Genomic DNA, 13,454 nt, shown 5'->3' on the forward strand with positions numbered 1-13,454 from the left:
TAATCGTGTGGTCTTCTGCTAGAGTACATGCATTAATTTGACTGGCATCTTCACAAACAATTTACAGCAGCCATGTTAGAAATTCTCATCATTGGCACAAGTTTTTTAGCATTTTCATTTGCAAAGAAAAACACTCCATCAAGCCTTTAAAACCCTTTATTTATTGACATTTTATAGTCTGGATGGTGAAACATACAAAGATTACTGTGGAAACTATATCCTCAATGTTTGAATATACATTACCATATGGTTTTTAAAAAGAAAAAGTCACAGTACTCTACATTATTTCCAGGCAATCAGGCTAGAATTTTCTAAAAGAACAGATGTTTTTTTTTTTTTAAAGAAATGGTCTAGACTACAAAATCAATCTTACTTAAGGACCTCTCTGAATTTTGGTTCTTAGAAAGATGCACATCAGACGCAAGACAGACAAAAATACTGCCGGGCCTCGGAGTTAGTTACAAAAATCACATTTATTTGAGCAGGATACAATCTGCTGATGCATTGTGGGAGTTCTGGAATCTGAGCGGAGTCTGCGATCACTCTGCAGGAGCAGGTTCCGAGGGCTCCCGATTCACTGTACAGAAAATAAACAGTGAACAGTTTATACCTGCATACAGTGGTCATGTTAAATCTAAATTACTTAACCGTGGTGCAATGTGAATCACAGCATTATACATTACAAATTGATTGCCTTTTCTTATAGCATCATTTAAATTAGACTGATAGGGCATTTTCCAGAGGGGGAAATAAAATAATGAAATTGACGAAAAACCAGAGAGGCAAGTTGCTCTTCTGCAGGCAAAACTCATGTAAAATAATAAGATATTACACATGACTATGGTAGCAGCACACCAAACATGAAGCAAAACATGAAAAAAAGGAGTTTGACAGCTCATACCCTCCTCCCTTGCCTTCATACGGGCGACAAAGTTGTAACTCTTGTTCCTGCGGTAATTTTCGTACGGGTCATCCAGTGACACGCCCACTCCCTTGTACTGGTCCCACTTGTCCCGGATGTCTCCTCCCTTGATGGGATCCTGGATGCCCTGCTCCTTGACTCCCAGCCCACCGGATCCACTCCATCCTTTTGGGATTAAAGTAAATAAATCTCTCCAGAGCAGGAACACAGGCCTTTACATTGGAACACATCATTCTATGGAAACAGCTTAGCTAAATCGAAACTGTACCCATAGCGAGTTGCAGTGTGAATAAATGTGCGGGGAAGGTACCCATTTTCATTAGCATCTGGTGGCCCTTGTTCTCCTCCCCCAGCCTCAGTTCCGGTGGGATGGAGGAAGCTGCAGACCCGAGCCCAGAGGTGGAGCTGCGTGCCAAGCACACACAAAGAACTCAGTACCAGTATCTTTAGATGAGCCCGGATGTGTAGCAGGTATTACGAGTTTGTTTTTAAACTCGCAAAACAAGAGGGACAGTTCCCCAGAGCAGCTAGTGCGTGCTTTCCAACAGTCTGGGGCTGTGTCCAGGGAGACTTACGGAGGGGTGGGGCTGCGGGATTTGGTGCGACGCCTCTTGTCCGGGGAGCGAGACTTGGACCGGGACCTGGAGCGGGAGCGGCTGCGGGACGAGCGGGACCCGCTCCTGCTTCTGGAAAAATCCGCACAGCTCAATGAGCAAGCGCTGCTGTCGCCAGGGCCGTGAAGCAAGCAAGCATGTCTATCAGAGCAAGAAGACCACAGCGAGCGGCGGCGGCCGTACCTGGACCGTGACCTGGAGTAGGACCGAGACCTGGAGCGGGACCGTGACCTGGAGGAGGAGCGCGAGGACTTGGAGGACCTGGAGCTGGAGCGGGACGAGGACCGGCCCCGACTTCGCGAGCGGCTGCGTGAGCGGCTTCCTCGGACACTGCGGGAGGAGAGAACGGTGTTAGCACGACGTTAGCGCGGTGTTAGCGCCTGCGCGCACAGTCAACGCCAGAGCGCCGGGACGCCAAAACGCTTCCTCACCTGTTCCTCTTCTCCTGCCCCTTTTTCCTCCTGGCTCTCATCTTCGCTCTGAAAAACTCGTACAGGCCGTTCTGTTCCCAGCCCTCACTGGGGGGAAGGAGAAATCATAAAAATAAATTAAACATTCAATACACCAGATGAGCTGCATTTACTGAGAAGAAACACAAGCACTGGAGCAATGAGTGAGGAGAGACAGAGGTTTCGAGAAAAAGAAAAAGCGATGCACATTGATCCGCATTCCATGTGTGCAAGCAGCTTACGATTGGTTCAAATCGGAGAACGAGTCAAAGCATGTTGCTCTGTCAATTTTTGTTTTCATGAAACCATCAATGAACAACGCAAACACTCACCCACTCTCCAGACAGATGAGCGCAGGCATGCAGTGGGATGTTAAAGCAGGCTGTGCCGGGCGTAGGGAGGCGTTACCTGTTCCTGGGCCTGTCGTGAGAGGGGGGGCTGTAGAAGGCCTCCACAGCTGCCAGCAGACGGTCACTGGGGGGCATGGGAGGAGGCAGGCGGATGTCTTTGGGGTCCAGGGGCTTGTAGTCGTGGTCTTCAAGCTGGGCCGAGCGAGGAAGTGAGGAGACAGGGGAAATGTGTGAGCTCAAACCATCGCTGTGGCTACTCTGTGTGTTCAGCTGAAGCCAGTTTAAGGCAAACCAAACCACTGCTAAAACATTATTTGGCCCTAGGGTCAAGCACTCATTAAATTTTGCCCATATCTTTAGCTGTGAGAGAAACATCTCTTCTGTTGCTCTAGGGACACAATATTATCAGCCATGAACAAGGGGCACCACCAGGGATTTTGGGCCCCATGAGAAAACCTCACATTGGGACCCGCCATCCCACAAAATCCTACATTCTATTATTTTTTGAGGGCCCCAGTCAGTCAGGGCCCAGGGCCATGAAAGCTCACACCAGAACCCTGCACAGCACCGCATTACCCAGAGTGCACCAGTCTGCTGGCTTACTCACTTTCACTAGAGGGGCCATGAGTCCGGCGGGCAGGTCGAAGTACGGGACGTTCGGCACCAGGCTGGGGTCGTCCTGGTTGACGTGGGAGGGGGCCTGGCGTCTCATGTGGGGGGACTGCCCGTTAAAGCCGTGCGGCGGGGGGCCGAAGTCGGGGTGCTGGTTTCCCCCCCACGGTGGGTGCTCCGACATCCCCGGAGGGGGGATCCTCTGGCTGGGGTGGTGGTGGGGAGGAGGCCCCAGCTCTGTGAAAGAGGAGCACAAACGTACACGCGTGCACAAGCCTTCAGAAATCCCACTCTCGCTCTCAAAAACCACTATTCCCTTAAAATGTACGACTGGAAAAAGAAATATCTGCTTGAACCCGTTAGAATGGAAACCCTGGGCTGGGTTCCATGCAGTTGAGAATTCTGCAAGCCAAGCTCTGCACAGGTATGCATACAGCAGCATGAGTAATATGAACAATAAAGGAAAGCAAATAAAATATCAGCCACTGTTTCCACTGACCCAGCTCCGCCGTACACCTGTCATTTCAATGCAATCAAATATGCGCTCAGAATTTCACCCAATCGTGCCCCACACACTGCTCCCCAAGGTGTCCACTCACACCCTCCTGTGCTGCTTGTAAATACACCTCATCTACCCACAATTAGAGGTATTATTTGACAGCAGGATAAAGCTTTTCATAATCACATTTTGGAAAAATAAAAAGACTGGCAAATACAGCTTTGTAATTACGCTACGTGATGCAAACAAGATGTTACGTAGCTAGGAGTAAGCACTGAGATGCTTTCTGTGAAGACACATTCCCAGAGCAGCAGGTCTTCTTGAGTCTGGGTGAGTTAACAGCTCAAGCCCAGCAAACGCACAGCGGAGTCGGGTCAAGGGAAACACCGCGGGCGCCACACAGAAACCCCAGTGACAGTGACGGGGCCAGCGCTACACAGAAACCCCAGTGAAGGGGCCAGCGCTACACAGAAACCCCAGTGAAGGGGCCAGCGCTACACAGAAACCCCAGTGAAGGGGCCAGCGCTACACAGAAACCCCAGTGAGGGGCCAGCACTACAGCACAGAAACCCCAGTGAAGGGGCCAGCGCTACACAGAAACCCAGTGAAGGGGGCCACACAGCGTACCAGAACAACCCCAGTGAAGGGGCCAGTGCCACACAGAAACCCCAGTGATGGGGCCAGTGCTGCACAGAAACCCCAGTGAAGGGGCCAGCGCCACACAGAAACCCCAGTGAAGGGGCCAGTGCTACACAGAAACCCCAGTGAAGGGGCCAGCGCCACACAGAAAGCCCAGTGAAGGGGCCAGCTCACAGAAACCCCAGTGAAGGGGCCAGCGCCACACAGAAACCCCAGTGAAGGGGCCAGCGCCACACAGAAACCCCAGTGATGGGGCCAGCTACACAGAAACCCCAGTGAAGGGGCCAGCGCTACACAGAAACCCCAGTGAAGGGGCCAGCGCTACACAGAAAGCCCAGTGAAGGGGCCAGCGCCACACAGAAACCCCAGTGAAGGGGCCAGCGCCACACAGAAAGCCCAGTGAAGGGCCAGGCACACAGAAACCCAGTGAAGGGCCAGCGCTACACAGAAACCCAGTGAAGGGGCCAGCGCTACACAGAAACCCCAGTGAGGGGCCAGCGCCACCGAAACCCATGAAGGGGCCAGCGCACACGAACCAGTGAAGGGGCCAGCGCTACACAGAAACCCAGTGAAGGGGCCAGCGCTACACAGAAACCCCAGTGAAGGGCCAGCGCACACAGAAAGCCAGTGAAGGGCCAGCGCCACAGCTCCAGTGAGGGCCAGCGCCGGAACAGTACCCCTGGGGCACGTGTCAAGCGAGGCGGACGAGCGCCGCTCAGTTACTCGCGGGGAAGTCCCCTGCGGGTGAAGCGGTGGCGGGTAGGGCGGCCGCTGCGGTGTGGCGGGGGGAAGTCCTCCTGCATGAAGCGGGCGGGACGGCCGGTGGGGGGGTGGGGGCTGTAACGGGGGGGCTGCTGTGGGGGGGACGGCCTCGAATCGGGGGCGCTCATCGAGGGCGGCTCTCCGCTGACCTCCAGGGCGGCTGCTCGTACTGGCCGCTCCAGGACGGCGGGGGCTCCGGCGCGCCGCTCCAGGGGCCGCTCTCCCGCGGGCCGCTCCAGCTGGAGTCCCGCTGCTCGTTCCACATGCCCTCGTGGCTGTTCCAGGGCGGGCACGGGGGCGGGGCCTGCGTAGGGTCGAACGGCGGCTGGAGGACAAACGTGCGTGTTAAAACCAAAAAAGCACAGCCGTACGGTCAACAAGGTTCATCTTATTCTGTTCATTTAAATTCCCATTTGATTGCTTACAATTCTATCTTAACTGTAATGTAATCCAACGTAATGTAACTAAAGAGTAGGTTCTTTCAAAATTCTAAGGCAGTGTTCTAGAACTCCATTGCTTTCAACTGCCAGTGATTGTTACATCAGCATTAGAATGTTCAGTTAAGAGCATTCTAATCACGCATTTGTGACCTCACACCTTAGAAGGTTAATTGGAACAGTCACATGAATAACGTCTGAAACTGTCCCCAGAACATTCTCCTATCAATATACTGACCTTACAAAAATATTTGCCTTGTTTCTCTCTTTTTGGAAAACATTCAATCCTGTACTGTACTTTTGGGGTACTGTAGTCTTTAAGACATGACCCTAGTTGTCCTACTCTTGTTCAGTGAAGCTGCAGTTAAATGTAAGTGTGTTTTGGTGCAGAGGGAGCATGCTGTTCACGGTGGGGGGGGGGGGGGGGGGGGGGGGCCTACCGGCTGCTGCGGGGCCCATGCAGAGATGTTGTGTTGGGGGTCAAACCAGCTGGGCTTAGAGGCAGGGATTGGTTCATTGGGGCCACTGGGGGCGGAGTCAGGAGGCCTGGCCGGAGCCCCATCATAATCTGGGGGCGGGACGGCCAAGGGCGGCTTCACATCCCCTGCACACACCAGCAGACACAGGCGCCAGGTTTGAGTTACAGGTACAGATAATATCCCAGTCCTAGTGTGCTCACTATGAAGACCGGAAGCTGTTAGTGGCCATTTTAAAATGCATTCAATCCTGAAGTAAACAAATCACAACCCCTTCAAAGAGGCTTTCTGAAGTTAACAATGAACAGACCCCTTTTCATTAAGTGTTTTGAGCTCAAGGATCAGACAGCACTGAGAGTGACAAACAAACCTAAAGCTAAACAAATGCAAACACAGCTAAACGATGTTAACAAGCTCACGTACTGCAGTATGCTCGTTCAGGCTGTATAAAGCGAGATGGTGACCGGGCGGGTGTGTCTCACCAGGCTGTGTGGTCACCGCGGCGACCTGCGACGCAGGCTTCACCTCGGCGTCCCCCGGCGGTAACTGTCCGGCCGCCACCGCCGCCGCCGCGCTGTGCTGCTGCTTCAGGTTGGCCACGAACTCCTCGTGCTGGGACTTGAGGGTCTGGATCTGCTGCTGGAAGGCCAGCTGTATGGGCTGCACCACGGCGGCGTACTCGGTGATGAGCGAGGCCTGGTACTGACCCAGGCCCAGAGCCGGGCTCTGCAGCTGCTGGATCGTCACCTCGTCGAAGTAGCCGTTCTTCTCCCACAGCTGCAGCAACTGGGGCCAGAGAGAGGGAGGTCGTTACGGCTCTCACTGTGGCCGTTATATATGCTTCAGTAATGTGTATTTCAAAATATGACATGCTAATAAACCATTGTGAATCCGAATCTGAGACACAGAGACAGAGAGACATAGGGAAAGAGACACTGAGAGACTAACAGAGAAATAGAGAGACAGGGAGAGAGGAGAGATAGATGGGGAGAGATAGAGACAGAGAAAGAGAGAAAAAAGACAGAGAGAATGACAGAGGGGGAATCAGCCAGGTCATTATGCAACAGGAGTCGACTTGGTTATATCCACAACAGACTTGGTCTCAATGCTGAGTTTAAAGCGGAGGTTCTGGTTATTTAAAGAGAAGGTGGAAAAGGAAGGCAGCAGAAGCAGGTAAACTCACTCTGGCTATCTTCTGCTGCTTGTCCTCCTCCACGGCCAGGAAGCTTGTGCAGTAAATGGGCACCACAACCTTCTGCAGAGCAGCCAGCAGGTCCCTCTGCTGCTTCCTCTGGCTGAAAGAGCCACAGGGCAGACTGCACTAATGTTCAACTGATCAGGGCCCACCACAATGCCATTCAAACATTCAAAACACAAAACTTTACTCCTTTTGAAAAATTCAGTAATACAACCACCTTTCATGACATCATGCCCTCTCTTAAATCCCCACATTACAATGTGAAGTGTACAACTGTGTAAATGTTACAGCAAAGAAATTTAAAGCACATCATTTCTCATCGTTGCAAAGCCGTTGCGTCCGGTGTTGGACGGCGGCCGAGTCCGTACCAGTGGTGCAGGACGTCGTTGGTGAGATAGATGAGGTGCAGGCGGAGCTCGAAGTGCGCGCCGTCCGTGGTGATGCGGTTGCGCAGGTGGCGGGTCATCAGCTCGCAGTGCTGCGGTGACTTAGCGTTGTTGAACATCCAGTTTTTCCCAGCCTGCACAAACCAACAGGGGCCATTTAAAATACAGATCACATAACGCCAAACGCAGGCGATCCAGCAGGCCCTCTGGTACTCGGGCGGCTCTGCTCCTCCCTACCGAGATGGCGTCCTTGGTGCAGGTGTCGATAATGGGCTGGAGCAGGCTGTCGAACTCGGCCATGTCCAGCTGCGTCTCCACCAGGAGCTTCTGTGTCTGCTGTTCCATAGCCAGCGCAATAGCGGCAGTCACTTGCTCCTAGAATCACCAGACGGCAACACATCTTTTAGCATGGCTTTTAGCATACCCCCTTTTTCATGCAGATTGAACATACAGCAGAGCTGCACAATCCTGTTCCGGATGATCTACCATCCCCTAAGTTTTTGTCTCAACCCTAATTTTGCATACCTGATTCGATTAGCAGCTCAACAAAATCTTAGCCATTGAATGAAGCATGCTTTGTTGGGGTTGGAACGAAAACCTACAGCACGGTATATCAGCAGGAACAAGACTGGGCAGCCCTGACATACAGTACAACATGGTACGGTGCAAACCCTGAGCTGTATACTTCACTTATTAACTGTAATAAATGCATGCAGCGTTTCCCCACTTTCAACCCATGGAACTTTCCATCCAGGGCTAAAGTTGCCATGGCCACGTCCTATTTGCATGCATAATCACACACCTGTCTGAGACTGTGCAGATGCTGTTCCTGCTGCTGCAGGTTCCACTGGCTCTGCTGGATCAGCTCGTCCACTGAGGGCGTGGCCGGAGGGATGGGGGGCGGCGGCATCATGGCCATTGGGGGTGGGCCATCTGGAGGCTCCTGCCCTGGCTGCTTGCAAATCACTGCCAAAAAAAAAGAGAACATCATGCATAATTACTTCATGACATCGATCCAACGGTCACTACAGAGCCCAAGAGATGCCTTACCTGCCAGAGAAAAGGAAAAGCCCTTCTGACAGCAATGACCCCACCCTGCCATCCACCTCACACACTACATGATGACTACAGTAAGTCCACAATAACTTCTTTCACATATCCAACAATAAACAGTTCATTCTCTACTGCACTGGCTGTTAAGCAAAACTGGCTTCAGCAATGGTGCATACTTAATGCCAGGCCCACAAAGGAAAACAATGCTAGCCATGGAAAATGGACGTTTTTCCACATGCAAACAGATTCATGCATGCGACCTTATGCCCTCTTCATGTCATAGAATTTATGTTCACTGCTACACAGTATGCCTTGAAAGGGGAAACAAAAAGCTGCTAAATCTGACTCAAGGACAGCATGTGGAAAAAAACAGCATAGCATCAAGACAAGGCATCTTAAATCCATTAAAACCAAACAACAAGCAAAGACAAAAAAGTAAAAAGCAAGAATAAATATTTTCTGTTTTACTGAATAACCCCTCTAGATATTTAAACTAGATCTTTCAACAAGAAATATGAAAGTTATACTTTTTTTCCATGATATATACAGAGGATGCATGTCCACTTGCCATTCTGACAGAACTAGCATAACTAGTCGATGAGGACACAGCTACCGTTATCCATAGCAGACTAGTCGCATTTCATTTAAACACAAGTAAATGGGCACAAAAATATTTCAACAAACACCCAAGGTAAGCACTATGAAGTTTAGTGTTTGGTAGGTTTCAGAACTCTTGCCCTCTGAGGATCGGACTATAGACAAAGCACTTTCATTGACAGTACAGTGCACCTCATCACTCAGGTCTGTTCTGAACTGCTCAGGTACCAACCAAGGTCTTTTTAAAAAACTATGGCTATTTATTAATCGCCAAGTGCTGTAAGCATAGGGGCTTCTTTTCATTGGCTCATTCAATCAAAAGTAACAAACAAATATCCGAGTAAAGCAAGACAAAATATAAAGCGGAAATAAAACTAAAAGAAAAACCAAGCTTTCAGGCTCAGATGATGCCAAAACACTGAACGAAATGAGCATGTTTGGATTCCGCTTCCAAAAAAAGAAAATTTCTTGGTAACATTCTAGTAAATACCTTCCAACTTATACTCCTCACATTCCTGTGTAGTAGAATCTATAAGGAAAGAAGGAAACCTTTAATACAGTATATAGGTGCACCTTCTTTGCTTCAGAGAAACCAACTACAATTATGATAATTCAGTTAGTTTTCAGTCTATACATAGTTAACAAGTGTGATACACCATTTAACTTAAATCGCTATACTTTTATTTACTCTAAATGGACAAAGCGTCACAACTCCCCATTATGCTGCATAATCTCCGACGATATTTTTGTGAAATCAATCAGTTAAGGAAACACATCCCGTTTAATACAACTACAAAGAAAAATTCAAGACCTGAACATCAAAGCATGTTATTAAGCCTATAGCAGTCATGACATATGTACGTACGCTGTTGCTGCTCAACGGCCAACTTGTACTTGTAGTAGTTGAAAAAATCTCCGCCAAATAAGAAGGAAAATTTGGGATTGTCCTTCTGCTTCTCCATTGTCATCTTCTCAAATTCAGGCCCATTCCGGGCCACAAACTGGGCCAATTTGTCAATGACATTCCTCAGTTCTTGGTCTGCGGGGGAAAATAAATAATCAGTCAACACGATAACTTGCGATCTGTTAGTAACCTCTGGTTCTTTCATGTCTGACAACATGCAACCTTTAGTGATTGCATTGCATGTTTACACTCATGCAACGTTATAAGTGGTGCAATTAACTATTCAATATACCGCTTTTAAAATCAGGAGTACACATCTATCTAATGTTAATACCTAATAGCTAGGCAGCTAGTTTGTGATGGGAGGTATACAGCTGCCAAGACAACCAACGTCCAGTTGTCGACCATTGTGTGTACCTTTAACTTACTTTTCTTGAAATTTAATTTTTTTAACGTCGAATGAAAAATAAAATCAATCAATCAATAAAAATCAACCTGCTGACGACCTACACAAGTGGTGAGAGCTCGCTAGTCTAATTAACATAAAGCCTAGCTTTGTTAAGTTATGTTAACTTGCTAACGTTAGATGTATCGTACACGCCATTATGTTGCGTGCAGGTTATGTTATCATAATAGTTATTCTGGCTATATAAGCTAACTCTATATTAAATACAATGTGTATCATATCGCCGGTATTGATAGTCACCATCTATGAAACTACTCTGCTTGCCAACATCAGTTCAGACTACCTGCCCGATAGCTAGCTAGCCTACAAAGTGGGCCCGCGTAATGCAAGTGAGCACACATGTCTAACGTTATATTTATGAGCCAGCTAACGCTAGCTACTCACCCTCTGGAGGCGGTGGCATATCCATGGCTTTATGGCCACGAATTCCAAACAAAACTTCGATCAATTAACACTTCGATCAAATTACAGACTAAATTTATAAGAATTGGCGTCTTGCACCAAAGACAAGAACCAGAATATTCCCAATATACCGGAAATGAATTGTCTTGATATATTTTTCGTCGGCGTTCAGCAATGATATTAATGCAGCTTAAAAACTAGCAGCGCCACCTTTAGGCGGCTGGTTTCTGGAGGAGTGACAAACAGCAGACGAGCACTTCTCTGCCATAACTGTCTCTGTGCGGGATTAATTAAATCAGGATCAGTTAAAATTGCCTGGCTTTAGACCGCCAGACTTGCGTAGTTAACTGTTTCATCGGGTTAAGAATGATCTGATCAAGCTATTTTAACCCAAGCCGTATTTGTCAATTCAAACTAGTGTAAAACACAGCACACCACAAGAATTTAGCTGTGGAAATCAAATAAAATTATAATTGTAATGTAATAATTACAAAACACTTTTTCATACGTAATCAGCTTTTGAATCGTTCGTATATAATATATAATGATTTTAAATGACTGCTTAAGATGATAGGGTATTACATATAGGGTTTTAAGATATTTAATAAATACTCATTAAAAACAGTTCATGGAAATTCTGTAAAAAGCAAGTTAAAGAATGCCCATTTAAGATGTTGCTAGACTAGTTTTGGCATTGGCTCTATTACAACGAAATGCCAGACATTGTAATTAATAAGGGCAAATCTGAATAATTCACAAGCAGATTTTTTATCTTAATTTATGGAAAAACTGAAGTGTATTAGCCATTATTTTCCTAATCACCATTTAAATGCATTGCAACCGTAGTGAAATACGTTTTAGGTCATAGTGTATTTAAAGAGTGACAACCGAGGAGGGGAAAAGTCTTTCGGTCATAATCTGCAAAAAATGTTTACTTTGGTTTCTCTGTTTATATTACAGTGACTGGATGGCATCCTTAATAAATCTTTAAGTTCACACCTCACTGAGAAGTAATACCATTGCTTGCTCATCTCATGCAATTCTTCTATCCCTCTTTAAAAGAGGTTTGTAAAGCCTTCACAACTTTACTGTCTTGATGCAAACGTTTTACTACACAGCGCAACCATTTCCATGGTACAACCACTAGTATTGTATGATGTATCAGAGAATACCATTGTAAAATCTGGTTTTTATTTTCTTCCACAAGGGGGCGGAAATTCTTTTGGCATTGCCTTGGTGCCCCATTAAATAATTTTATTTATTTATTTTTTAATTAAAAAAAAAAAATATATATATATATATATATAAAACTGGCTTTTGTTGGATATGTACTGCCTGTGATATTGTCCAATGCTGCTTTTGCTCCTGTTTGTAACTTATTGGGCCTGCTAGTTGTGATATATATGCATTAAAGTATTATGACTATTCCGAGAAAACATTAAAAAGCATATTCATGAACTGCCAAAGAAAAAAAAAACACTTAATTTTCATACCTTGTGTAATAAGCGCTGTGAAAGTAATCATGCATCTTACAAATTCAGCCACTCCATGTGAGATTTTCCCCTAGGATTCACCCATAAGCTATTACATATGAAAGGGCTCCATACAATTGGCAACAAATAAAATTAAGTGCTAGCAGCACTGTATAAAACATATCTGGTGCACAGCTCTACTGTCTATTCAACTAGAAATTAAACTATGGGAAGAACCCTGTGTGTAAGATTGGATGTTTGATTGGATCACTTTATGTGAGAGGTCAAAACATAGGCCATGCCATGGGAATCCTATTTTGGGATTTTTTTATATCTGCACTATTGAAATAATTCACTTGATTGCAGTCATTTCCCTACTCTAGATTCCAGAGTAACAAGATTATACAAATAGAACATGCAGACAGATTACATCAGGTGTGTCAACATTGTCAGCTGTTCTCTGTGTTCTCTCTTCTCTGTTTCTATATTGGATACTCCCTATATTTACAAAGACACAAAGTAACAGAGTGAATCTGGGTCATACTGCAGATGTGTGAAGAGGCTGAAAATGTTCTTCAGAGAAAAACGGCCAAAATAACAGAGCAGATGCAGTTGTTTTGCATTGGCGAGTTTGCAAGTCACTACTTTATTACCCCAGACAGACACCATGTCCTTTTTCACCAGCACACACACACACACAGACACACACGAAGGACACAAAAAAGCTGGCGCCAGCCAACAAACCCCCCACCCCCCTTCACTGACCTCCAATTATGTCATGCGAAAAAGCTACGTCCCATTGAAAAGCTTTCTTAATCAAACCCAATTAATTCCGCTCCTTTCCCTTATTATCCCCAGCGAGGAACGCGTCCTCCCAATCAGCCTGTTAACTCCAGCCTGGGCCCCATTAGAGGCCAAAGAGAGGGGAGCAAAATAATAGATTGTGCAATTAATTAGTCGTTAGAGACTTAATTGTTCTTAATGAATCCACAAGTCCATGAGTACTCATGAGTGATTCGTGGAGTAAGCCATTTTCCCTTTAGCTCCCTACTAATTAATCTGGTTTGTTAGTCATCTTTGTCTTTTCCCCTTGTCTTTCTCCCATTTAAAGTTTTTTTTTTTTTTTACAGTCTACAGCAACAAAATCCTTCTTTGTTTTTATGGGCCTGAAATAACAGAACAAGCGGGATAGAGGAAATGATTCTCCGTGCTCAGT

The 13,454-nt window shown here is 46.8% G+C and overlaps 1 protein-coding gene across 1 annotated transcript; it reads right to left on the reverse strand.

Annotated features, from left to right (window-relative positions):
- Positions 1-140: 140 nt before the first annotated feature.
- cherp (calcium homeostasis endoplasmic reticulum protein) lies at positions 141-10,915 on the reverse strand. Its single transcript, XM_064331650.1, is given in 20 exon segments — positions 141-577; positions 902-1,087; positions 1,233-1,327; positions 1,498-1,608; positions 1,720-1,866; positions 1,968-2,054; positions 2,394-2,527; positions 2,943-3,184; positions 4,809-4,831; positions 4,833-4,941; positions 4,944-5,172; positions 5,725-5,888; positions 6,243-6,546; positions 6,944-7,055; positions 7,327-7,478; positions 7,582-7,719; positions 8,147-8,310; positions 9,485-9,523; positions 9,860-10,033; positions 10,749-10,915. Coding segments are annotated over 20 exon segments (2,673 nt in total). The 5' UTR covers positions 10,774-10,915; the 3' UTR covers positions 141-539.
- Between the last annotated feature and the right edge of the window lie 2,539 nt (positions 10,916-13,454).

Source organism: Anguilla rostrata, chromosome 4 (assembly GCF_018555375.3).
Source record: "Anguilla rostrata isolate EN2019 chromosome 4, ASM1855537v3, whole genome shotgun sequence".
In the NCBI taxonomy this organism is placed as follows: Eukaryota; Metazoa; Chordata; class Actinopteri; order Anguilliformes; family Anguillidae; genus Anguilla; species Anguilla rostrata.